Source organism: Dipodomys merriami, unplaced genomic scaffold, assembly GCF_024711535.1.
Source record: "Dipodomys merriami isolate MVZ:Mamm:240054 unplaced genomic scaffold, mDipMer1.0.p SCAF_27, whole genome shotgun sequence".
Classification (NCBI taxonomy): domain Eukaryota; kingdom Metazoa; phylum Chordata; class Mammalia; order Rodentia; family Heteromyidae; genus Dipodomys; species Dipodomys merriami.
In genome coordinates, this window is record NW_027204159.1 from 16,202,669 (window position 1) to 16,230,066 (window position 27,398).

Genomic DNA, 27,398 nt, shown 5'->3' on the forward strand with positions numbered 1-27,398 from the left:
GGATGTAGGTCTCGCCTCCCTTTCCAATATGTTGTTATGGTTCAACAAAAATGGTCTTCAAATGATCTCTTGTGGGAATAAGACATATTTTCTCATAGTACTCTGAGGATTTGATATGTATATAATGGAGAACTTACTCTTTCCAACCCACCATTTTAATCTCAAAGTTATTGACAGCTGATTTTCTGCCTTAAAAAATTACACTGAGGGGCTGGGAAGGTGGCTCAGTGGTAGAGTGCTTGCCTTGCATTTCTGAGGCCCTGGGTTCTATTCCTCAGCACCACATAAGCAAAAAGAAAAAAGCCGGAAGTGGCCTGTGGCTCAAATGGTAAAGCGCTAGCCTTGAGCTGAAGAGCTGAGGGACAGCGCCCAGGCCCAGAGTTCAGGCCCCATGACTGGACCCAAAAAAAAAAAAAAAATTACACTGATAGTTATCACCAACTGATTTTCTTGCTTACATTCCTAGAAAGATTGGGATTATTCAGTCCTTCAATATCCCCAAAAGCTATGATTATTTTTAATCTGTATTTATTGTGTTGCTCAGACTCAATTACAGATCAAATTCAAGATGAGTAAGTATACATAAATTACTCCAATTCAAATTGTTTTTAAAACTCTGCATGACTAAAAATGAATAATTTAAGTCAGACATGGCATTCTTGAATTAATTTATACATGTTATTTTATATGATAGGATTCAACCAGTTTTCATTTCTTTACCTGGTGGTGAACTTTTTTTAACTATCAATTGCAATATGGTAGCTACTAGCCATATGCGACTATTTAAATGTAAATGTGTACTAATATAAGTTTGTCTTAATGTAAATTTGTGCTAATGTAATATAAATTTGTACTAAGTTAATTTGAAATCTAGTTTTTCAAATCCAGTTGTCTAGTACATATTTCAAGCATCTGATAGCCACAAATGGCCATTAAATTGTGTTCTAGATAGTGTCAGTACAGAACAGCGCCAGACTCTCAACAGTTCTACTGGACAGCATTTCATAAAGGCTGATAATGGGAACATTTCCCCTGGGTTCCCTTTATTGAACAAATAATTCTAAAAGAAGCCAGAGGTTCCCTTCATGCATCACAGGAACGTACCACATAATTCATGTTTTTGAACTTGGTAATGTTATGGATTATCTCACAGTTGAAGAGAGCTAATGTTCAATGAGGTTTATGGACACTTATATAGTAATCTCAAAAGAAAGTAGCTCCTGACATGTATAATAGTTTGAAAATTTGTGTGTAAATCAACTTGGAATTCAAAAGATATTTGCCATAAGATAATTACTAGGGTAAGTATTATAAATCATGTGGCCAAACCTTAATATACTCAGATAAAAATTAGTAGAAATAACAACTTGCAGAACTCAATTCTCAGCATCTTGGGTGAGGAATGTGGATAGTGATGGAATGTTTGTTTGGCATGTGCAAAGCCCTAAGTTTTTGGGTTGTTGTTTTTTTTATTATGAGAATACCATACAGAGGAGTTACAATTACATGGGCAAGATAACGAGTACATTTCTTATCAAGCATTGTTGCCTCCTCTTTGTTTCCCCTTCCCATCCCTTCCCATACTCCCCCCACCTCTTCCCACCTGATCCTCCCCCCCACCAAAGTTGTAAAGTTCGTTTTTCGACATAACAACTTGTACAACTCATTGTTGCAATGGGTCCACCTGTATCCCTAGTTAAACGATTTGTTTTTTCCCTTCCCCTCCACAAATTATACCAACATCAAATAGAGTGAAAGCAGAGGTTATACCGTGGGGGAGGAACATACAAAGCAACAAAGAAATCGTCTTATATATATGATAGAAACAATTGCATGAAAGAAAAAAAAACATTTGAATCCTTATCTTGGGGTTCATTCCCCTAACATCAACTGATCTGCCTTTTCTTGTTGACTCAGACATATACTAGTTATTGCAAATAATGGAAACCATGGGACCTATGTTTCTTTGGGCCTGGCTTACTTCACTTAATATAATTTCCCCAAGTCTTTCCATTTCCTAACAAATGAGAAGCCCTAAGTTTTAACAGTGGCTATGATCTCTCTCTCTCTCTCTCTCTCTCTCTCTCTCTCTCTCTCTCTCTCTCTCTCTCTCTCTCTCTCTCTCTCTCTCTCCCTCTCTCTCTCTCTCTCTCGCTTTCTCTCTCGCTCGCTCGCTCTTTCTCTCTCTCTCTCTCTCTCTCACACACACACACATGCGCACACGCACACACATGCATACACGAACGCAAATCAGTGTTCGTGGAAATTATAGATTGGTGGGAAGAAATGACACATTTCCCTCCATACACACCTACACATCAAATAAGAGTTGGTTATGTTCCTGATCTAATTCACCAAGAATAGAAAAATCTTACTAGAACAGAGATGCCTCCGCTTCCCTGACCCCAGAGTTCCTATCAGTACTGCCTGGATAAGGAAAGATCTTGCCACAACTGTGAAATCAAATTTTTTGCCTTTTTCTAGTCACATCTTACAAGAACAACTTGGGAGGCGCTATACCAGCAATTTCTGTTTGTGGGCCAGTTGACAAACATCAGACAGTGCTGAGGCTCTGGTCACACTCAGTATCCACCAATCAGCATTCTCATCCTAGGAGAAACAGCACAGTTAGTACTTCTGCTCCAAAATGTCTATTTTCTATCCCTTTACTCTGACTTTGTCTTTTTATCTGGGTGGTTCAAAGACTGAGTTCTGACTGAGGACCAAGCTCACAAATCCACTTCCCCATAAAATCGAATTAAATTAGAAAAAAAATCAAACTGATTTTTGAAGTTGTTAAACCCTAAGGCAGGTTGGCTTAAAGCAGGCAGATGAAAACCTGTAGTGATTCTGGAGAGACTCTCAGAAATTCCAAGCTTTTGTCCTCAGTCGTAGGGGTGATAGTACTGTTTGTTCTAATTGATTTCAGGCTCACACCCACCTTGGCAGTGGTAAAACACCACATTGCTCATATAAATAGGGATTCTATTTTTCTCACAAGTTGGAAGAGGTGGGGGAGTGAAATACTTTCCAGGGGACATTGGCAGGAATCAGAAAAAGAAGAAAGTAGGATTAGAATGAAAAGGACAAGAAGGCTGACTCTGAGCTATGAACATCAATGTAATGTTCATGACTCCTTTGAACATTTGTGGTGAATGCAATATACCTTTCAGTGACTTAATTAACAATTTGGTTAACTACTTCATTTCTTATTTTGTCTTGAATTCAGATAGAAAAAAAAGATTTGAATAATGGAGAGGAAGATTGTGTGGCAGATATTCTTTTCCTCACCCTAGTTAGCAAAATTGTCACACACAAAAAAACCAATATAGGGATAAGCAAGCAGCTCCTTGCCCTACAGCACATATGTGATTCAGGAAACCTGTGAGTAGAATATTATAAGAACCTCTGTTTACTTGTTCCTCATCTTTAAAAAGAAAAGAGTGGATGAGATCAGGTATAGGTATCATAGACCTCTTTGCGTCTATGAAGATAACTAGGGGATAATACACAATGCACCAAATAACTAGAGAGAAGTATCAGGTGGGTGGGTCTCATAGGATAGACTGAGTTGTAGAATCTAAGACTGAGTCTTAGAAACCAAGACAACAATGATTTGTTGCTGTTGTCATCCTCCTCCTCCTCCTCCTCCTCCTCCTCCTCCTCCTCCTCCTCCTCCTCCTCCTCCTCCTCCTCCTCCTCCTCCTCCTCCTCCTCCTCCTCCTCCTCCTCCTCCTCCTCCTCCTCCTCCTCCTCCTCCTCTTCTTCTTCTTCTTCTTCTTCTTCTTCTTCTTCTTCTTCTTCTTCTTCTTCTTCTTCTTCTTCTTCTTCTTCTTCTTCTTCTTCTTCTTTGTCATGGGTCTTGAACTCAGGGCCTGAATGCAGTCCCTGAGCTTCTTTGCTCAAGGCTTGCACTTCAACACTTAAGCGACAGCTTCATTTCTGGTGTTTTGGGTGCTTAACTGGAGATAAGAGTCCCAAGGGCTTTCCTACCTAGGCTAGCTTCAAATCATGGTCCTCAGATCTCAGCCTCCTGAATAGCTAGGATTACAAATGTGAGCCAGCAGCACCCGGCTTGTTCTTGCTTCTGATAGATGTTCATATTAGGTTTGATGGATCCTGGATCCTGTGTCCCATCAAGTCATCTGTCACTCATTGCTGGTGAGGGGAAAGGCAATATGGCAGATCAAATACTAGCACCAAGACTTCAACTGGAAGGGAAACACACAATTTTCACTGATACTTCATGGGTAAGCCAGTTGCCATGTGCCTAGAAGGAAACATCAAATTTCACTCAAGAGAGAACAACTACCACACCAGGTCAACAACTCCTGAAGGATGAGATTTCTAAATTCCTTTGTAGTTCAAAGTTGCTATGAGTCTAGCTTAGCTTAAGATGTGTAAATAATTATTTACCTGTGTAAATAATTGATATCGCTGGGAGCTGGTGGCTCACGCCTGTAATCCTAGCTACTCAGGAGGCTGAGATCTGAGGATCGCGGTTCAAAGCCAGCCCGGGCAGGAGAGACGAGGCGGTGAGACTCCTATCTCAAATAAACCACCAGAAAACCGGAAGTGGCGCTGTAGCTCAAGTGGTAGAGCGCTCGCCTTGAGCTGAAGAGCTGAAGGATAGTGCCCAAGCCCAGAGTTCAAGCCCCACGACCGACAAAAAAAAAAATTGATATCAATTTCTCTTCACCCAGGTGGTAATTTTTATAACCAGAATAGAAGTGAGCCTTCTCATAAGGCATGAACCAGTGTTTGGGACTATTGCTTCCATTTTTGCTGGGAATCCAAGAACTGAGTCATTATTTTCCCTGGACCACCAGCATCTGCCTGCGACAGAAGATTCAGTTTCTTGCTGGCAAAGTTATCTCAGCAGTTTATATATGTATGAGATTAGACCACATAGCTGTGAATATCTTTCCAACCCTGAGATTTTGTCATCTAGACAGGAGTCTAGACCATTGTTTAGGATGGCCAAACTATGTATATTTTAGGTAAAAAAAAAAATAGGTCTTGAAAAGGAGCTATGTACAGAAGATTAGTAGACTTTTTTTTGAGTTTTTTATGTTTTATTGTAGAAATACTGTACAGAGGGGTTACAGTTACATGAGTAAGGTAATGAATACATTTCCTATTGAGCGTTGTTACCTCCTCCTTTGTTTTCCCCTACCATCCCTTCCCTCCCCACATCCCCAACTCCTCCCTCCCCTGCCCCCAAGTTGTATAGCTCATTTTCAACATAGTGTCTTGTATATCTCATTGTTACAATAGGTCAAACTGTATCCTTATTTCAGCATTTTGTTATTTCTCTTCCCCTCCCCAAATTAGAAGTATATTCAAGATATAGGGCATCAACATCAAATACAGTGAAAACAAGGATTATACTGTGGGGGAAGAACATACAAAAGAAACAAAAAGAATCACATAGTGCATTTTAAATACATTAAAAACAATAGCAAGAAAGAAAAAAACCAGTTGTGTCCCTATCTTAAGGTTCATTCCACTTAACATCATCTTATATGGTCATATGTACATAGATTTTTACCTTTTCTGCTTGTCTTAGACTTATAATAGTTATTGCAAATAAGGAAAACCATGAGGCTTATGTTTCTTTGGGCCTGGCTTACTCCACTTAATATAATCTTATGTATCACCAAATATTAATACGGCACTCCAGTTCCCAGTGGATCAGCACGCACATGTGTGTGTATGTGTGTGTGCATGTGTGTGTGTGCATGTGTGTGTGTGTGTGTGTGTGTGTGTGTGTGTGTGTGTGTGTGTGTGTGTACTGAGACAAACTCAGGACCTCAAGCTCTCGCTCAGCTTTTTCCATGAATAGCTGGTGCTTTACCACTTGTGCCATGTCTCCAGTGCTGACAAATTGAAAATAAGAGTTTTGTCTGACTGCCTCGGATAACTTCAAATTTCATTCTCAAATCTTAGCCTCCTGAGTAGCTAGGATTACAGGCATGAGTCACCAGTGTCCAGTGCTCTTTTTTCTTAATTATACATATTGGTTATTTTCTCAATCTTATGGGAAGTGCTGGCCAGAAGCAACCTTAAGATTAGTCCCATGGCCTGTCCCTTTCCAGACAGAAGAAGATATCCTGTGTGGTTCCTTTGAGAGTCTGTGTTACCACTGACCAACCACCTTCATTTCATACATGAGAAATGGAGGCCAAGAGAGGCTTGATTCACTCAAAAGCCATGTGAAGTTAGGATCAGTCACTATTGCTTTGAGACCAATGAGTCCAATACAATAATCAAATTCCCTCTGACAAGTTTGGGGCCTAATTTGATCCAGAGATCATCCAAGACATGATATTTCTGAATCATTCGCCTTGAAATACAATCATGTGCTGCTAAATGGCAGGAACTTTCTCAGAAATACATTGTTATTTTGTCATTCTGGAAACATCATAGCCTGTACATATTATATAGACCTAGATGACACTGGTTCATCACCCACCATGGCCTCCTGACCAAGGTAAATACAGGTTGCATGAAGCTGCTGATGGCATACTGTTACACAGAAAAGTTTTTCATGTAAGCAAATTAGATGTACAGTATAGTAAATAACAAACCCAGTAACATGGTCATTCACCATCTTTTTTTATTTACAATTTTTTAAGTTTTATTGTTAAGATGTTGTACAGAGGGGTTACAGTTACATGAGTAAGGCAATGAGTACATTACTTGTCGATCATCATTACTCCTTCCTTTCCTTGTTGTTTTCCCACTATCCCATCCCTCCTCCACTTCCCACACTCCTATCCTCCCCTCCCCCCCTCACCACCTGAAGTTATAAAGTTCATTTCCAATATACTGTCCTGTGGGTATCTTTGTTGCAATGGGTTATCCTGTGTCCTTGTTTCACCACCATTGTTAAGTAGTATGTATTGTATGTAGTTGTCTGTGTAAAACCCATATGACCAGCAGTGCAGCAGGTTTATTTATACTAGCATCACCACATGAATAAGGTGTTATACCAGGCCATAACTCTGCTACAATGTCACGAAGGCAATAGGAGTTTTTCAGTTCCTAATATCATGGTCCTACTATGTTGGGATGTGCTATATCTGACATTGACACATGGTTATTTACATCTAACCGTACTCGACTTCCTCTTTCAATTCTCTTCATTCAGGGATTTGACCTCTGTTATCACAAAAAAAAAAAAAAAAAAAAAAGGCTGTGCTCATGCCTACAGCTTTGCCTGCTTAGGACATTTATGGATTCACTTAGTGATCTTCAGTAATGCTGCTCTATCCTGACCCCTCAACCTGATGATAAAGTTATTGTATGATGTTATTATATTATATTGCATTGTATTATATTGTAGTGTATTTTAGCTAATCACTTCAACACTTTCTAGGTTTGTTTTTCCTTTAGTTGAAGTTATAATAATGACCTATGGCAGACTTTTTAGAGAGAGCCTCCTGGATAGTCATCTTGTGTTTCTTCCTGCAGTTCCCTATCAGCAGAATCCGTACAATCCCCGGGGCAGCTCCAATGTCATCCAGTGCTACCGCTGCGGGGACACCTGCAAAGGGGAAGTAGTCCGAGTCCACAACAACCACTTCCACATCAGATGCTTCACCTGTCAAGGTAGGAGGCTCAACTTCCCAGCTCCCTTCTCAGATTCCTGGCCACACTACCTACCAGCACAGGAAAAACAAACTTGCGGGCCCTTGAGACATCTATAAAGGACTGAGGCTTTCTCTACACCTCTTCCTAAGAGAGCTCTCCATTAGGTAGTGCGAAGTGAAGCAGGAGGTTGGAGTGGGTTGGATGTGAGGGACAATCCTACAAGGCTAACTTGCACACCTGAAAAGACTTCTGGCTTGTACCTATAAATGGACTTAAGAGTGAATAATAGTAGAAGTTTTCTTGGCTAAAACCCAGCTTGGTTCTGTGATAAGTACCTATTCTGTGACAGTGTGACAATCCCCAAAGTTTATGTCTAACAGGAAGGTTGATCTGGATTTCAGTAAGGGTTGCAAAGCAGTCAGAAAAGAAATAGATGTTAGTTTACAACTGACCTGGACTGAGTCAGAGAATCTGAGACTCAGCTTAGCAAGGTTTTCTAAAGAAGAAAGAGCAGCTGAAAGAGCCTGGAGAGTTCCTGGCCCTGGAGCCCACCCCACCCCCACAAGAGGGACAAATGCGTCTACTGCTACGCTTCCTATTCTCTGCATCCAGGCTTCCCTGCTCACAGAACAAACATCCTGGGCTTGTTTGTGGGGTTACAAAATAGTTGATCTAAAACCTGAATCTTCTACCTGTTGGTCCTAGGTTTGTCCTCATAAAGTATGAAACATACTTTACATTCGCTTTTTCCCATGAACTACATTTCAAATACTAGTTGACAGGTCTTCCTGTGTTGAACTATATTGCTTGAATTGGGGCTCATCATAAAATCATAAAGTGATTTCAATCTGTGTCATCATCCTGCAGGTTTCTTCTTGGATTCTTGTTGTCACAAGCATTCTTAAAGCATCAGGCCCAGAACAGATCTCAATTCTTAAGGTCTAGCATATTCAACAAGCACCACATTTCTGTTGATGTGGCCAATTCTAGATTGACTTCCTGAGAAGCCATTTCACATGGTTTATTTATATGAGATGTATTGACAATCAAAACCACCATCTTTTCATATTCATACTGCTTCAGTCTATTGTATCTGAAATGGGCTTTCCTTGCCTTGGAGAAAAATCCTCATCTTCTTTCTTCATAATCGAACTGATCTTTGCCCAAAACATATACATATTCCTATTTCCCATTTTGTTTTAGAAACATGGATGACATATATTTTAATTGGTAGGATTTGTAGTTCATACTGAGAATTGGCAAACACATTAGACAAGTTCGAACTTCAAGAGCATCTTGGCAAATGATGTGTTTTACATCCTCACATATTGAGACAGCACAAAGGATAAAGACCTAAATGAAATTGTTGCATGGATGATATGTGGCTCAGTAGTAGTCTTAAGAAAGTGTTATCCATTACCTTTTGCTTACATCAATATGCAATGGTTGCCAGGTACCCATGGGTCACACCTGGAATCCAAGCTACTCAGGATGCTGAGATCTGAGGATCTGAGGCAGAAAAATCTATGAGACTCTTTTATTTTATTATTTTTCAATATATATTTATTGTAAAGATACTGTACAGTTACAGTTACATGAGTAAAGTAATGAGTCCATTTCCTATCGAGCATTGTTACCCCCTCCTTTGTTTTCCCCTACCATCCCTTTCCTTCCCCACCTCCCCAGTCTACGAGACTCTTATCTCCAATTCACTACCAGAAATCTAGAAGTGGAACTGTGGTTAAGCTGATAGAGTAACAACCTTGACCATTAAAGACAGTGCCCAGGCCCTGAATTCAAGCCCCAGGACTTACACACACACACACACACACACACACACACAGAGCAGCGTAATGGTTGACCTGTGCCTCCACGTGGTTCTCATCCTCCTCCATGCTGGCTTGGGCTCATTCATAAGGTAGTCTCAGAGCTCCAAGTACAATGAGAAAGCAACCTTCAATAAGGAAGACTTCCAGCCTCGCTTCTGCTGTAATCAACACATGTCAAATAGCCAACCCAGACTCAAAGTCATAAGATACAGACTTTGCCTTTTGTGGAAGGACCTTCACATCAGAATCCAAGAATGTGAATGCAAAAAGGGATTAATTTGGCAATTTTGATAATCTACCACAAGTGCCTGGAATAACTCTTTCAATGGGGACTTGAAGGGGGAAATGGGCTACTGCTTTTCTAAATACTTTCTATGTTAACTTGCTTAGAGGCAACAACAGATAACAGGATGTTGGTTTCCAGCAGTAACCTGTGAGGAAAACAGTTGCCCTAATTACACCTCTCATTTGAAAATACTAACATTTCTATGCATTTCTTGTTAAAACTCTTTAACATGCACTACCATGCTCATATGAAAAGAAAGGATCTTTAGAGGTCAAAAACAGAATGAGGTGAGGCTTCCAGTGTGATTACCAATGCCAGATTTCATCCTCATAGTTAAACCTTTGAGGTATTGAGATTTTTTTCTTCATGTGCAAGTGTATCCTAGAGAATGCAGACAATTCTAGAGCCTGGCCAAAGTGGGAATCTAATAAGGAGATCTGTGTGTACCTCTGAGATGTCCCTCTGCAGAAATCTTACTCACAGTGTATGACAGGTGAAAACAAACTAGTTCTGGAAAAAGTTGCATCAAGAAAGCTTGCTTGGTGGCTTCATGCCTTGCAAGATTCATGCAGGATATCTATGCTGTGTATTTCACGTAAAGTTTACAAATCAGTCCAAAAGTATCTTAAAGGAAGTCCCACACTTGGAAAACATCAGTCCTCTTTTGAGGATCTTTACCTCACTCTACACTGTAAAGAACTCCCACAGATTATGTTATTAGGAAAAACAAGTAACTCAGTGCCTGTAATCCTAGGTACTCAGGAGGCTGAGATCTGCCAGCCAATGCAGGAAAGTCTGTCTGACTCTTATCTCCAATTAACCAGCAAAATGCCCAAGTGGAGATAATGGCTCAAATGGTAAAACACTAGTCATGAGTGACAAGGCTAAGGGACATGGCTCAAGCCCTGAGTTCAAGCCTCAGGACCAGTATAAAAAATATAGATAAAAATTAAAATAAGTAAATTATAAAAGAGAGAGCCAACAGAAAAAATCAAGGGCAAAATCAGAATATCAAAGAGTGTATACTGAGTGTATACAGTCATTGTAAAATAACTACATAATTAACTCTCCTGGAAAATATAAAAGAAACACACCTACGCACATCAGAATGAAAATTCAAATCATCAAAGACAAACAGATCATCTTTAAAGTAGCCAGATCACCTGTCTCTGTGTGGTAAATAGGCTGACAGCTGAGTTTTTAATAGCAAGAAACAAACTAGAAAACAGTAGAATAATATCTTTCATGTACTGAAATAAATAACTGTCAAGATAGGACTATGTATTCAGCCAAACTCTCTACCTACAACAAAAGCCAATCCACAGATAACATTATGCTTACTGATGAAAGACTGAATGTTTCCCTGTGAGATCAAGTACAAGACAAGGGTGTCTGCTGTCATCACTTCTATTCAACCTTTCACTGCAGGTTCATGCCAGGTTAATTAGGCAAGAAAATGAAACAAAACATATCTAGACTGAGAAAGAAACGCTCTCAGTTTGCACACAAGGTGATCTTATATGCACTAGATCCTAAGGAATGTATTTTAAAAATCTCTAAGAACTAGTCAGTTCATTGAAGTTCCAGAATACAAGATCAATCCACCAAAATGGATTGTATTTTTTATATTCAATCTGATTTTATGTACAATCTGAAAACAATTCTGCTTTTCATAGCATCAAAAATAAAACGTATAGAAATAAACTTAACAAAATAAATGCAAACTTATATTACAATAACTATAAAGCATTAAACAGGTGGGTAATCACCCCCATGTTAATGCCATTAAGATAGCTACATTCTTCAAATGAAATCTAACCAACTGAACGCTTAGCTCAAGAAGCCATAGCAATGCTGTAGACTGGTGGTTTAATCAATAGAAATTCATCTTCTCACATTTCTGAAAACTGGAAGCCCCAGATCAATGTGTCAGTGAGGTTGGGCTCTGCTGAGGATCCTTTCCCTGACTTGTGGCTGGCCACCATCCTTCTGTCTTTATATGGCAGATAGACAGACAGACATCTCTCTAATTTTCTTTCCATAAGACTTCTAATCCCATCTCTCATGGGGTTCTGCCCTCAGTACCTCATCTACACTCAATTATCTCCCAATGTCATCACATTGGTAGCTGAGGCTTCAACAAGTGAATGTGACAGCATCACAATTCAGCCCTTAGCAAATGTGATCTCTATCAAAATCCCAGCTGGCTTCAAGGCAGCAAGTGCCAGGCTAATATGGAACTGCAAGGGATGTAGAAAGCCCCAGCAATCCTGAAAACGAAATGTTGTAAGACTCATACTTCTCACCTTCAAAACTTACTACAAGGCTACAGATGCTAACACAGAGGTAGACATATAGACCCATAGGATACAATCAAGAATCCAGAAATAAACCCTTCCATTTATGACCAATATCCGTGCCAATATTTCCAATCTCAGTGCCAAGATAATTCAAGAGAGAAAGAATCAGCTTTTCAACAAATGGTGTTGGAAAAACTGAATATCCATAGACTAAAAATAAAAAATATAAAAGACTGTTTCTTTGCACACAAATAGAACGCAATCAAATTGAATCAAAGGCTTAAATATAGGAGCTAAAACTATAAAATTCTTAGGAGAAAATATAAGAATAACTCTTTGTGACCCTGAACTGGGCAAAACCTTACATATGTCTTGAGAAGCACAAGCAGCTAAAGAAAAATAAATGTTTAAACATCAGCAAAATTTCATAACTTATGCTTCAAAATTCATAATCAAAAATTTAAAAATAAGCCAGGCACTAGTAGCTCATGCCTGTAATCCTAGCTACTCAGAAAGCTGGCCCTTCAAAGCCAGCCCAGGCAGGAAAGTCTATGAGACTCCTATCTCCAATTAACCACCAGAAAACTGAAAGTGATACTGTGATTCAAGTGGTAGAGTGCTCGCCTTGAGCTGAAGAGCTCAGAGACAACACCTAGGCCCAGAGTTCAAGACCCACAACCGACAAAAAAAAAGTAAAAATAGAGTATATAGGATGAGAGAAAGTATTTGTAAATCATATGATATGTGTGATAAAAACAATTGTGTCTAAGCTCTGTAAAGGATGCTTATAACTTAAAAATAAAAAGACAGCCCAATTTCAAAATGAGCAAAGGATTTGTGAGACATTTCTCTAAAGAAATTATGCAAATGTTCAAAAAGCACCAACATAAAATGGTCGCTATCATTAGCCATCAAAGAAATGCAAATCAAGCTGCAAGGAGATAGCCTTTCCCACTCAGATAGCTGTAAACAAAAGGATGAGAATACAAGTGTTCATAAGGATGTGTGGACACTGGAACCCTCACACTCTTGTTGATGGGAATGTACAATAGTATAGCTCCTTAAACTGAGTACAGTGACCCACACTTGTAAACTCAGCTACTGGTGGCTCACGCTTATAATCCTAGCTACTCAGGAAGTTGAGATCTGAGGATTGTAGTTCAAAGTTAGCCCAATCAAGAAAGTCTATTACACTCTTACCTCCAATTAATCATCAAAAAGTCAGCAGTGGAGCTATGGCTCAAATGGTAAAGCACTAGCCTTGAGCAAAAAGAAGCTTAAATGGAGGGAAAAAGGGTGAACAAATCCAGCAGTGGTACTCACTAGACACTGTGTTGAAAATGAACTATGCAATTTGTGGGTGGGGATTGAAAGGAAAAAACTGGGAGAGAGCTAGGGAAGGGGTGACATTGTCCAAGAAGATATGTGTACTCTTTACCTGATTTATATGATTTATATAACTGTAACCCTTCTGTATATCACCTTTAAAATAATTTTTTAAAAAAATTTTTAAAAGCTCTAGAACAGTGCCCAGGCCCTGAGTTCAAGCCCCAGGACCAGCATAAAAGCAAAAAAAAAAAAAAAAAAAGATTTGTTAACAGGAGCTAAACATGGTAACGCCTGTAATCCTAGCTCCTCATGAAGCAGAGATGAGGAAGGTTAAGGTTATGGTGCAAGGCCAGCCCAGACCCTATTACAACAAAAAAGCTGGGAGTAGTTTATTTGTACCTCTCATCGCATCTACAGGTTGGGTGTGGAGGGGAAATATAAACAGTAGGACTGCAGGCCAGGCTATCCCAGGTACAAAGCAAGACCCTATTTGAAAAGTAACAAAAAGGCTAGAGGCATGGCTCAAGTAACAGAGTGCCTGCCTTGTGTAAGGCCCTGAATTCATACCCCAATGAGAGAGAGAAAGAGAGAGAGAGAGAGAGAGAGAGAGAGAGAGAGAGAGAGAGAGAGAGGAGAGAGAAATTACAGTTATATAAAAATATGTGGAATTTTATAGATCTTTATTCAAGCAACCAATTAGTAAAAAGCATAAGAAAAATTGGAAACATTTAAATACACTGACTGGGTAATGCCTTAATAGATACGTTTATTGTTTTTAGGTTATTGTCAATAGTTCTTCTAACCATCCTGATATTTTAAAGATTTGTTCTGAAGTACTAATACCAAAGAGAGAACACATAAAGTTTCATATACAGAATAAATGCAGAAAAGGAAATTATACCACAGTACATAAAACCATTTACAAACAAGAAAATAATTTTAATTTGAGAGTAAATCTTATCCAAGTGTCCGTGGCTCAGACCTGTAATCTTAACTACTCATGAGGCTGAGATCTGAGGTTCACAGTTCAAAGCCACTAGGGGCAGGCAAGTCTGTGAAACTCATATCTCTAACTAGGAGGAAGTTGAGCTGTGACTCAAGTGGTTGATCACGAGCCCTGAGTTCACATTCCATTATCAGCACACATACAAAGAGAAAGAGAGAGAGAGAGAGAGAAATAAGTTTTAAAAAATTGCATAAGCTTCATGACAATTATAATTTTTAAAACTTTGTAAAACATCATAAGAAAGATGTTAAAGAAAACATAAATAAAAGAGAAACACTAAGATGACAAAATTCCATCCTACTTAAATTATAGACTCAAGGCAATTCTAATATATTGCATAAAATTGCCCATAGATGAGCTAAAAAATAGAATGGAAGAAAGATAGCCTCTTTAGTAAATGGTGCTGGCAAACACCTGTAGAAAACTAAAGCTAGATCCTTATATATCACCCTGTTCCAGAATCAACTCCAAATCCATCAAAGACCTCGAAGTCAAAGCAGATACCTTGAAAACATTACAGGAAGGAATAGGAGAAACCCTAGGTCTCCTTGGCACAGGCCAAATTTTTCTTAATAAAGACCCAGAAACAAATCAAAGAAAGGTTGGACAAATGGGCATGAAACTGCAGAGTTTCTGCATGGCAAAGGACATAGCTAGCAAGACCAATAGATAGTACACAGATTGGGAGAAGATCTTCACTAGCCATACAACAGACAAGGGCCTCATATCTACTTAAAACTCAAAAAATTAAATCCCCCAACAACAAATCCTTAAAGAAACAACTGCCCGATAAATAAGTGGGCTAAAGACTTAAAGAGAAACTTCTCTGAAGAGGAAATAAGAATGGCCAATATACATATGAAGAAATGCTCAACTTCTCTAGCTATAAAAGAAATGCAAATCAAAACATTGAGATTCAACCTCATCCCAGTTAAAATGGCTATAATCAAGAAATCTAATAAAAACAGATGCTGGAGGGGGCTGGGAAGATGGCTCAGTGGTAGAGTGCGTGCCTTGCATGCCTGAGGCCCTGGGTTCGATTCCTCAGCACCACATAAGCAAAAAGAAAAAAGCCGGAAGTGGTGCTGTGGCTCAAGAGGTAGGGCGCTAGCTTTGAGCTGAAGAGCTGAGGGACACCGCCCAGGCCCAGAGTTCAGGCCCCACGACTGGACCCCCCAAAAAAAAAACAAAAAAAAAAAAAAACCAGATACTGGAGAGATGTGGCCAAAAAGAACCCTACTGCATTGTTGGTGGTAGTGTAAATTTGTTCAACCACTCTGGAAAGCGGTATGGAGAGTCCTCGAAAGACTACACATAGAGCTCCCCTATTACCCAGCAATCCTACTTCTCAGCATTTACCCAAACGATCATAAACAAGGCCACACTAAATCTACCAGCACAACTATGTTTATCACAGCATTATTGATATGGAACCAAACCAGATGCCCCTCAGTAGATGAATGGATCAAGAAAATGTGATACACACTCACAAACACACACACGCGCACGCACACGTGCACACACACACGCACTGGAATTCTATGCCTCTATCAGAAAGAATGACGTCACCCCATTTATTAGAAAATGGAAAGACTTGAAAAAAAATATTGAGTGAAGTAAGGCAGACCCAAAGAAACGTAGGTCCCATGGTTTCCCTCATTTGCAATAACTAGTATATGTCTAGGATAATCTTACTAGACAAGCAGAAAAGGTCAAAATCTATGTACATATGACCATATAAGATGATGCTAAGTAAAATGAACCCCGAGATAGGGACACAAGAGGTTTTATCTTTGGTGCTGTTGTTTTTAATGTACCATGTGATTTTTTTGTTTCATTTGTATGTTCGTTCCCCATGGTATACCGCCTGTTTTCACTGTTATTTGATTCTGGTGCCCTGAATCTTGTATATACATTTCTCTAACTTGGGGAGGGGAAGGAAAATAACAAAATGCTGAAATAAGGATACAGGTTGACCCATTCTAACAATGAGATGTACAAGACACTATGCTAAAAATAAGCTTTACCCAAAAATTAATACAGGAATCTTGCTACTCAAAGATTAATACAGGAATTGCATGAGCAGGCTGAGAACAGTCAAAGAGAAATATAGAAATTGTGTGAGGAAGCTAATCAAAGAGTAATACAGGAATTGTGTGACTAGGATGAGAATAGACAAAGATCAATAGAGGCATTCATGGAATCCATAAACAGACAGCGGAAGGAATCCAGGGAGACCACAAAGGGAATGCGGAATGGAGCCCATCAGAAGGAAAGGGAGTCCAAGGAAACCATAACCAATCAACTGAGTGATTTGAGAATAAACACTGAACACCAAATTAAGGAAGTAAAGAAGTTCATACAAGATCTAAAACAAAACGAAGAATTTGAAACCATCAAAGCTGACCAATTAGAAGGAAAGGAAATAAAAAACAAAGTAGAAAGTCTTGACAGTAGGTTAGACCATGCAGAAGATCAAATCTCGGGGATTGAAGACAGCCTAGATATTATAGAGAAAGAATATACAATTATCTAAGACAAATCCAAGAAATATGATAGATCTACTTAATATTTGGAAGACACTATCAGAAGGCCTAATCTGAGGCTAATGGGTGTAGAGGAGCACCTAGAGACAGAAGTTAATGGTCTAGGAAATTTATTTAACAGGATCCTAACAGAGAACTTCTCAAATATGCAAAAAGATAGGCCTATTCAGATACAAGAAGCTTTTAGGACCCCAAATAGACCAGACCAGAACAGGACATCCCACCGTCACATTATAATCCACACAGGATCAATTCAGACCAAGGAAAGGATCCTTAAAGCTGTCAAGGATAAAAGATCAATCATCTATAAAGGGAAACCAATTAGAATAACCTCAGATTTCTCAGCAGAGACAATTAAAGCAAGAAGAGCCTGGAATGATGTATGCCATGCCCTAAAGACAAACAACCATCAACCAAGAATACTGTACCCAGTTAAACTCTCCTTCATAACGGAAGGTCAAATAAAAACCTTCCATACCAAAGAAAAACTGAAACAATATATCTCCACCAAATCAGCCCTACAAAAGATACTTAAAGATGTCCTATACAAAGAAAACCAACAAGACCACAATAAAGGCCAAGAAACCGGACCCAAACTGAGAATCCAAGAACCATAGGAAGAACCCAGTTGTCGCAGCCCCCAAGAAGGTGGATAACATGGCAGAAACTACCAAATACCTCTCAGTCCTTACTCTGAACATTAACGGATGTAACTCTCCAATTAAGCGACATAGACTGTTTAGTTGGATTAAAAATCAAGATCCTTCTATCTGCTGCTTTCAAGAGTCACACATTTTGCCCATAAAAACAAACATATTTTGAAAGTGAAAGGCTGGAACAAAATCTACCAAGAAAACAGCCCCCATAAACAGGCAGGAGTTGCAATCCTAATATTAGATAAAATAGACTTCAAATTAAAATTAGTGAGAAGAGATAAACAAGGTCGCTACATACTAACTAAGGGATCTCTCCTTCAGGAGGATATTACAATTCTACATATCTATTCACCAAACAACGGAGCACCCAAGTTTATCCAAAAAACACTACTTTCCCTCAAATCTCACATAGGTCCAAAGACATTAGTCGTTGGGGAATTTAACACACCACTTTCCCCACTCAGCAAAAACTCAACAGAGAAACCACAGATCTAAACAACTGCATAGATCAACTAGATCTAACAGACTCTACCGAATATTTCACCCAGCAGCATCAGAATACACATTTTTCTCAGCAGCACATGGAACATTTTCCAAAATAGACCACATTTTAGGTTACAAAGCAAAGTTGTCCAAATTCAGAAACATTGAAGTTATGCCCTGCATTCTCTCAGACCACAAGGAAATAAAATTAGACCTCAACACCAAAAGCCACCAATGAAAGTCCTGTAACACATGGAGGCTGAACAACACACTGTTGAATCACCAGTGGGTCATGGAAGAGATTAGAAAAGAAATTCAAATGTGCATGACATTCAACAAAAATGAACACACAAATTACCAGCTCCTCTAGGTCACAGCAAAGGCAGTACTCAGAGGCAAGTTTATAGCTCTAAGTTCCTACATCAACAAATTGAAGAGATCTGAAACCAACAATTTAATGAGACATCTGAACCTCCTTGAAAAAGAACAGCAAGCTAAACCCCAATCCAGTAGACAGAAAGAAATAATTAAAATTAAATCAGAATTAAATGAATTAGAATCTAAAAAAAAAACATAGAATCAACAAAACAAAGAATTGGTTCTTAAAAAACATTAACAAAGTTGACAGACCCTTAGCAAATCTTATCAGAAATAGAAGAGAACACACCCAAATAAATAAATTCAGAGATGAGAATGAAACATCACCACAGAAACAACCAAGATTCAGAACATTATAAGGGAATACTTCTCAAAACTTTATGCTAATAAGTTTGAGTTCCTGGAAGAAATGGACTATTTCCTAGCAAATATCAACATGCTGAAACTAAACCAAAATGAGTTAAAACCCATATCAAGCATTGAAATAGAAACAGCAATAAGAGACTTCCCATCTAAGAAAAACGCAAGACCGGATGATTTTACAGTGGAATTCTACAAGGCCTTCAAAGCAGAACTCACACCAATACTCCTCCAACTCTTCAATGAAATTGAAAGAGAAAGTTCACTACCAAACTCTTTCTATGAAGCCACCATTACCCTCATCCCAAAACCAAGCAAGGACTTACCAAAGAAAGAGAATTATAGACACATTTCTTCGATGAACATCAATGCAAGCCAATTGACTTCAACAACTCATCAAAAAAATCATACACCATGATCAAACAGGATTTATATCAGGGATGCAAGGCTAGTTCAATATATGCAAATCAATTAATATAATTCATCACAACAACAAGAGCAAGGATAAGAACCACATGGATATCTCAATAGATGCAGAAAAAGCATTTGACAAGATCCAACACCCCTTTATGATGAAGGCTCTGGAAAAATTATGAATTCATGGGACATTCCTCAATACAATAAAGGCTATATATGACAAACCTACAGCCAGCCTTAATGGTGAAAAACTAAAGCCATTTTAAACTCAGGAATGAGACAAGGATGTCCACTCTCTCCACTTCTCTTCAATTTAGTATTAGAATGCCTACCTACAGTAGTAAGACAAGATGCAAACTTAAAGGGGATCCAAATAGGGAAAGATGAAGTAAAACTCTCCCTCTTTGCAGATGACATGATCTTGTGTTTAAAGAATCCCATAGACTCCACTCCCAAATTACTCAAGCTGATTCAAAACTTTGGCAAAGTAGCAGGGTATTAAATTAACCCTCAAAGGAGGAGGCTGCAATGCTTGGTAAGAAATGTACGCATTATCCTGCCCATGTAATTGTAACTCCTCTGTACAGTATGTTCACAAATTAAATTAAATTAAATTAAAAAATAAATAAATTAACCCTCAAAAATCAATGGCTTTTCTGTATGCCAACAATGAGAAGAGTGTGGCTGAAATCAGGAAAGCAGCTCCATTCGTAATCCCCCCACAAAAAATAAAATACCTAGTAATTAACTTAACTAAAGAAGTGAAGACTAGGGCTGGGAAGGTGGCTCAGTGGTAGAACGCTTGCCTTGCAAGCATGAGGCCCTGGGTTCGATTCCTCAGCACCACATAAGCAAAAAGAAAAAAGCCAGAAGTGGCGCTGTGGCTCAAGTGGTAGAGCGCTAGCCTTGAGCTGAAGAGCTGAGGGACAGTGCCCAGGCCCAGAGTTCAGGCCCCATGACCGGACCCAAAAAAAAAAAAAAAGAAGTGAAGACCTTTATGATGAAAACTTTTATAACCTGAAAAAGGAAATCAAAACAGCACTTAGAAAATGGCAAAAACTCCCATACTCCTGGATTGGAAGGATCAACATCGTGAAAATGGCAATACTTCCCAAAGCTATCTACAAATTCAATGCGATATTATTAATATTCCAACCTCTTTCCTCAATGAAATAGAAGAAGCACTCCAAAAATTCATATGGAACAATAAAAGACCCCAAATAGCAAAAATGATCCTTAACACAAAGAACAGAGCTAGAGGAATATCAATACCAAATTTCAAACTCTACTACAAAGCCATAGTAATCAAAATAGCTTGGTACTGGCACAAGAAGAGACCTCAGGACCAATGGAATAGAATTGAAAACCCAGAAATAAATCCAAAGACATACAGCCACCTAATCTTCGATAAGGGAGCTAAAAAACTAGAATGAAAGAAAGACAGCCTCTTAGTAAATGGTGCTGGCAAAATTGGCTAATTACCTGTAGAAAACTAAAGCTAGATCCTTATATATCACCCTGCACCAGAATCAACTCCAAATGGATCAAAGTCCTTGGAGTCAAAGGAGACACCCTGAAAACATTACAGGAAGGAATAGGAGAAACCCTAGGTCTCCTTGGCACAGGCCAAAATTTTCTTAATAGAGACCCAGAAACAAACAAATCAAAGAAAGGATGGACAAATGGGATCGCATGAAACTGCAGAGCTTCTGCGTGGCAAAGGACATAGCTAGCAAGATCAATAGAAAGCCCACAGATTGGGAGAAGATCTTCACTAGCCATACAACAGACACCTGATAACTAAGTGGTCTAAAGACTTAAAGAGAAACTTCTCTGAAGAGGAAATAAGAATGGCCAATAGACACATGAAGAAATGCTCAACCTCGCTAGCCATAAAAGAAATGTAAATCAAAACAATATTGAGATTCTACCTCACCCCAGTTAGAATGATTAGAATCAAGAATTCTAATAACAACAGTTGCTGGAGGGGATGTGGACAGAAGGGAACCCTACTGCATTGTTGGTGGTAATATAAATTTGTTCAACCACTTTGGAAAGTAGTATGGAGGTTCCTCAAAAGACTCCACATAGAGCTCCCCTATGACCCAGCAATCCCACTTTGGGGCATTTACCCAAATGATCACAAACAAGGCCATACTAAGGTTACCAGCACAACCATGTTTATCACATCATTATTTACCATAGCTAAGATATGGAACCAAACCAGATGCCCCTCAGTAGGTGAATGGATCAAGAAAATGTGGAATACACACACACACACACACACACACACACACACACACACACACACACACACACACAATGGAATTCTATGCCTCCATCAAAAAGAATGACATTAGCCCATTTGTTAGGAAATGGAAAGACTTGGAGAAAATTATATTAAGTGAAGTAAGCCAGGCCCAAAGAAACATAGGTCCCATGGTTTCCCTTATTTGTAATAACTAGTATATGTCTGGGACAAGCAGAAAAGGTCAGATAAGATGATGTTAAGCGAAATGAACCCAAAATAGGGACAGAAGTGGTTTTTTCTTCCTTGCTATTGTTTCTAAAGTATTTTTAAGGTACCATGTGATTTTTGTCACTTTTTTATTTTTTTATTGTGAAAATACTGTACAGACGGGTTACAATTACATGGGCAAGATAATAAGTACATTTCTTATCAAGCATTGTAGCCTCCTCCTTTGTTTCCCCTTCCCATCCCTTCCCATCCTCCCCCTAATCCCCCACCTAATCCTCCCCACACTCCCTCCCCACTCCCACCCCCACCCCTCACCCCCACCCCCGCACCAAAGTTGTAAAGTTCATTTTTGTCATTTTTGTTGTTTGTCACTTTGTATGTCCCTCCCCCACAGTATAACCCCTGTTTTCACTGTATTTGATGTTGATATAATTTGTGGGGGGGAAGGGAAAAAACAAATTGTTTAAATAGAGATACAGGTGGACCCATTGCAACAATGAGATGTACAAGATACTATGTCAAAAAACAAACTTTACAATTTAAGAGAGGGGTTGGGGGGTTTAACTGAGGAGATGGGAGGGAAGGGATGGTAGGGAAAAAAACAAAGGAGGAGGCAACAATACTGGATAAGAAATGTACTCATTACCTTACTCATGTAACTGTAACCCCTTTGTACAGTATTTTCATAATAAAAACCTTAATTAAAAAAAAAAAGAAAATGAACTTTATACCCTCGGGGGAGAAGAGTTGTGGAGGTGGGGAGGGAAGGGATGGTAGGGGAAAAACAAAGGAGGAAGAAACAATGCTTAATAGGAAATGTACTCATTACAATATCTTTACAATGAAATTTATTTTTAAAAAAGAGAAAAAAAGAATACTAGTTGAATACTGGCTTCAGAAAGGAGGATTGGAAAAAAAATTCCCATGGAAAGGAAGAACTCAGTTAAACTTGTTTACTTGGCAAAGGACCAGAGATCATTCACATCCTACAGAACAGCAGCAGAGCCAAGAGGCCTGTCCTGCCAGACCCCATCACTTACTGTTACTGTATAAGCTATTAGGATGGTATGTCTTGGATTAAGGACAGATGAATACGCCAATAGAACTGAATATAGAAGCAAAAACCACTCTTCCACATGTGCGGAAACATGTTTTTTTTTGCAGATCAGTAGAGAACAATTGCAGTGTTTGATAAATGGCACTGACATGATTAAATATCCACATGGGAAATTGGATGGCTACTGTATGCCATTCACTATTGTCAGACACAGGTGGAGCAACAGCACTGATGTGAAAACAATAGAACTTTAAAACACTATATAGACAATTTCTTCTTTAGAATTTTATGGTAGGGAAGAATTTATTAAATATGATCCAAAGGATGTAAATAATAAAGGAAAAGAATGAAAAATTGGACCAACTAAAACCTGAAGTATTTGGTTCATTCACAATACCACAAGAAGAAGAAAATTATGTTCTCACCAAGCACAGGGGTGTATGCCTGTAATCCTAGCACTAGGAGAGGTGAAAGTAAGATAATATTGAGTTCAAGGCTATCTTGGGACACGTAATACGATCCTGTCTCAAAAAAAAGACAGAGAAGCAGGAAGGAAGGAGAAAAAGAGAGAAAGAGAAAGAAGAAGGGGTGGGAAGGAGGGAGAAAAGGAAGAAAGAGAGAAAGGAAGGAACGTAAAACCAGCTCTGTTGGAGGGGTGGGTTGATGATGGTCAGATGGTCAGGAGTAGGGAGTAGGAGTAGGGGTAGAAGTAGGAGTAGGAGTAGGGAGGGCTAATGAAGAGGGAGAATGAGGATTAATATGGTCAGAGCAGTTTATTTGCCTGTATGAAAATAGAATAGTGAAACTTGCTGAAGATGCTTTAAGAAGGGAAAGGGGATAATGGAGAGTTAAAAGGGGTGAAGTTGATCAGCATTCATTGTGCAGAGGATTCATGTGTGGAAATATCACAAGAAAAGTTCCTGGTATTACTAATATATGCTACTTTAAAAAGTAAAAAGCAAGCCTCAAATTACAGATGTTTGTACTAACAACTGAAAAATGATTCACTTCTAAGACACACAAAGAATTTCTACAAATCTCAAAGAAAAAGGAAAATCAGCAAAAGACCTTAGCAAGCATTTTATAATAGAGAAAATGCTAATGACCCATAAACCCATGAAAAGATTCTCATTTCACTAATTATCAGGGAAATAAAACTTTTAACTGACAATGAAGACATCATGTTAAAAAAAAAAAAAAAAGAAAAAAGAAATCATGTGCCTGCATCATGTTGACTAGTCAGATGACCCTAATATTGGTGACGATTGGGATTGGGTGAAATGAAAATGTCATTTTTTTGTACGGTTTTAAAAATACTGTACAGAGGGGTTACAGTTACATGAGCAAGGTACTGAGTCCATTTCCTATGGATCATTGTTACCTCCTTTGTTTTCCCCCACCATCCCTTCCCTCCCACCTCCACAATGAAAATGTAATTTTTAAAAGAACTAGGAATAAGCAGCCAGCCCTTTACAAATACAAGGATGCTCATAGCATTATACAAGCCCTCCGAAAAAGCAAGCAGCTGAGATGTGAAATGTTCCTCATCATGGTCACAGTCAGGTGTGATTTAGGTGGAATGCAGCATGAGAGATAACGGATGAACTGCATTTCAGACAACAACCTAGGTGAATCTCAAACACAGAGTTGTGAGAGGGTGTCAAGAAGCACAGAGGAGGGGCTGGGAAGGTGGCTCAGTGGTAGAGCGCTTGCCTTGCATGCATGAGGTCCTGGGTTCAATTCCCCAGCACCACATAAGCAAAAAAGAAAGAAAGCCGGATGTGGCACTGTGGCTCAAGTGGTAGAGCGCCAGCCTTGAGCTGAAGAGCTGAGGGACAGCACCCAGACCCAGAGTTCAGGCCCATGACCAGACCAAAAAAAAAAAAAAAAAGCAGCACAGAGGAGTAAGTGAAAAAACGCCCACCAATCCAGACACAGACCAGCCTAACAAAGTATCCTGCATATGGATGGTATCATAGGTGGTAAAACCATAAGAAAAGCAAGGGGATGGCCAACATACAATTAGAGACTGTGTGGAAAGGAGGAACTCTCAGGGAGGAAAAAAGAAAGCTTATATAGTGCTGGGATATCTTATTTTACAAATTTAGTAGTGGGCCCATGAGTGTATATTTTCTTATTCTTTAAACGGTATGCCTATATTTTCTATATTTCTTCTATGCATAGTATATTTCACAATTAAGATGTTGCATATCTGAGACCCTTCAGACTCTGAGTTTGAAATGTCCTAAAATCAAGTCTGATTCAAAGCTGGAAATCAACAGAATTCCATGACAGAGTCCCAGACCCTCCTATCCAGATGTGTCCTCATTACTATCTTAGCATCCTCATTTTGCAAATGAGCTCCAGAGAAGGGAGGTAACTTTGTCAAAGTCACAGAGCACTTGAGTGGTAGAACTCAGGATTGTAACCTTAATACCCTGGAGCAGGCAAGAATCATGTGCAAGCTCTCATATTCACCGAGAGTACCTCACTCTGCATTTGTAAAGCATATCTAACCTTGTCTGCTCTGTCATTTCCAGTTTTCCAATTATATGGCCTGTTTTTAAAAAATTAATAGACTTTATTTTTTGATTCATACGGTCAAGACTATCCTGGGTGCATCAATTCCCATCAGTTTCATACAGTACACCCTGTGACTGTTCTTGGGTTTTGGTTTGATTAGGTTTTGTTTTGAATGCCTGGTTCTGCACAAATTCAAATATATCTGGTCCTGCTTGCTACATACCTCCATCCCATGCTCTTCTCTGTATTCCAGGATCCCTTGAGATTCTTATCAATCTTTACATCCTTTCCACCAAAAACTTCCTCCTGCAGCTTCTGGGAGGGAAATGGAGGAACTGATTGTTCCAGGTTTTCTTATGACCTCTTGGTTTTCTCCCACTGGGAGAGGTGGCCTGGGGGTGGAATTGGCAGGGAAAACAAAGGAGAGAAAAGAAGGGAAAAAACAGGAGCTGTTTCCAATAAGGTTGTAGGCCATGACCCAACAATTGATTTACCACCTGCAGGCTGAGAACAGCGAGTTCTCCTGTTCTGCCTGCTTCTGAAATCAGGCATTGTTTGGTATGATGAATTCTCATGATGTTTGCTGAAAGATTTACCCTTCCCCACCTCCCACCAGTGCCATCTCCACCACCCTGCTTCTTCACAGAGGTGGTGGCATCAGGGGCCCTGAACAAGACTTCACATTGAACTTAAACGTTTAGACACATGGTTAGCACTGAAGGTAGCTCTTCTTCTCAGAGACCCACAAGAGATCATGTCTGAAAAGCTCAGCCTGTATAGAAGTGATTAGAGACCCCGGGAACGAGAGGGACAAGTTCACTGTCACTCAGAGATTTGGTGGCAGTAAAGTAGCTGCATACCTAAACACTTGTGTCTCTTACTATCCTGCCGTGACCATTGGACCTGCCTTCTCTTCACTCAGTTTGGCCCTTGAAGCCTGCTTCTGGCCCACAAAAGTGAACAAACACTTACAAAATATGTCTGGCATGTACTGGGAAATCTCTCCTGCTTTTGACCTGCTTACTTTTGCAAAGCAACTTATCTTGTTAATGATGAAGTAATATTTACTGGGTGATGTCACCCAATTCCTGGTTGGTTCCTTCAGTCTACAAGCTTGGAAACTATTTTTCTGATTGCTCCACCACTGATGATTCTTTTCTGAGATAAATTCTTGCTATATAGCTCAGCCTTAAACTCACGGTCTTCGGGCCTCAGCCTCCGTAATGCCTGGATTACACTCATGTGCTACTATGCCTAATTCCCCATTGTTCATTCTTGAGAATGCTGAACTAGCCAAATCTTCAGAAAACCTGTCAGAAACCATGGAACCTATTTATTAATGTACATAAAAGCTGTAACTCTCTGCTGGAATGATTTCCTGGAATGAAGCCTGGCCAGCTTCTTCCCTCTCAAAGGCAGTCTCTGTAGGAGGTCAAGCTACCCGTCTCCTGGTAAGTGCAGGCTGAATGAGGGGAGCTGACCACAGAATCAAAGGAGCTTCTCTTCAACTTCTTTTGATTGTTAACCAGCCCCCTTCCTGAATGACCCTTCCTGGCTTTAGCTGGACCAATATGTTCAGGAGGCTGCTAGAGTTCTGTTGTCCCTGAGAGCCATTTATTTCCCTGGAAGAAACAATGCCTTTCTTTTCTGATCATGATGTATAGATTCCTTAAACTAACTCTCTGGCCACTCATAGCAAAATCAAACACCAGGGTCCCCCCAGTGAAGCCCTCAGACCGCCCCTACACTCAGTCTACCCTTTCTTCCTTCTTGATTTCCCCAAGTGTGTGGCTGTGGCCTGGCCCAGTCAGGCTTCTTCTTCAAGAACCAGGAGTACATCTGCACCCAGGACTACCAGCAACTCTATGGCACACGCTGTGACAGCTGCCGGGACTTCATCACGGGTGAAGTCATCTCTGCCCTGGGCCGCACCTACCACCCCAAGTGCTTCGTGTGTAGCTTGTGCAGGTGAGTAGGTGGCAGGGTGTGCGGCCTCTCCCTGAGTGAGCCTGGGGAAATGGGAAGACATGACTTTCCCTGGGCATCTCTAGGGCTTATGCTGGAGACCAGGATCTTAGGAACTACAAGAATCAACAGGACAGTGGTTTTCAAACCTTCTAGCAGCAGAGTCCTTTTTGCTATGTGCAGTCCAA

At 39.6% G+C, this 27,398-nt stretch overlaps 1 protein-coding gene across 5 annotated transcripts in view; it reads left to right on the forward strand.

The window, feature by feature from the left end:
• Window positions 1-27,398, forward strand: part of Ablim3 (actin binding LIM protein family member 3) — a 129,842-nt gene that overhangs the window by 39,380 nt on the left and 63,064 nt on the right. For all 5 annotated transcript variants that reach the window (XM_070036358.1, XM_070036357.1, XM_070036359.1 and 2 more), the window contains exons 2-3: window positions 7,477-7,614; window positions 27,030-27,213. In XM_070036358.1, coding sequence (XP_069892459.1) covers window positions 7,477-7,614; window positions 27,030-27,213 — 322 coding nt within the window. The remainder of the gene's footprint in view (window positions 1-7,476; window positions 7,615-27,029; window positions 27,214-27,398) is intronic.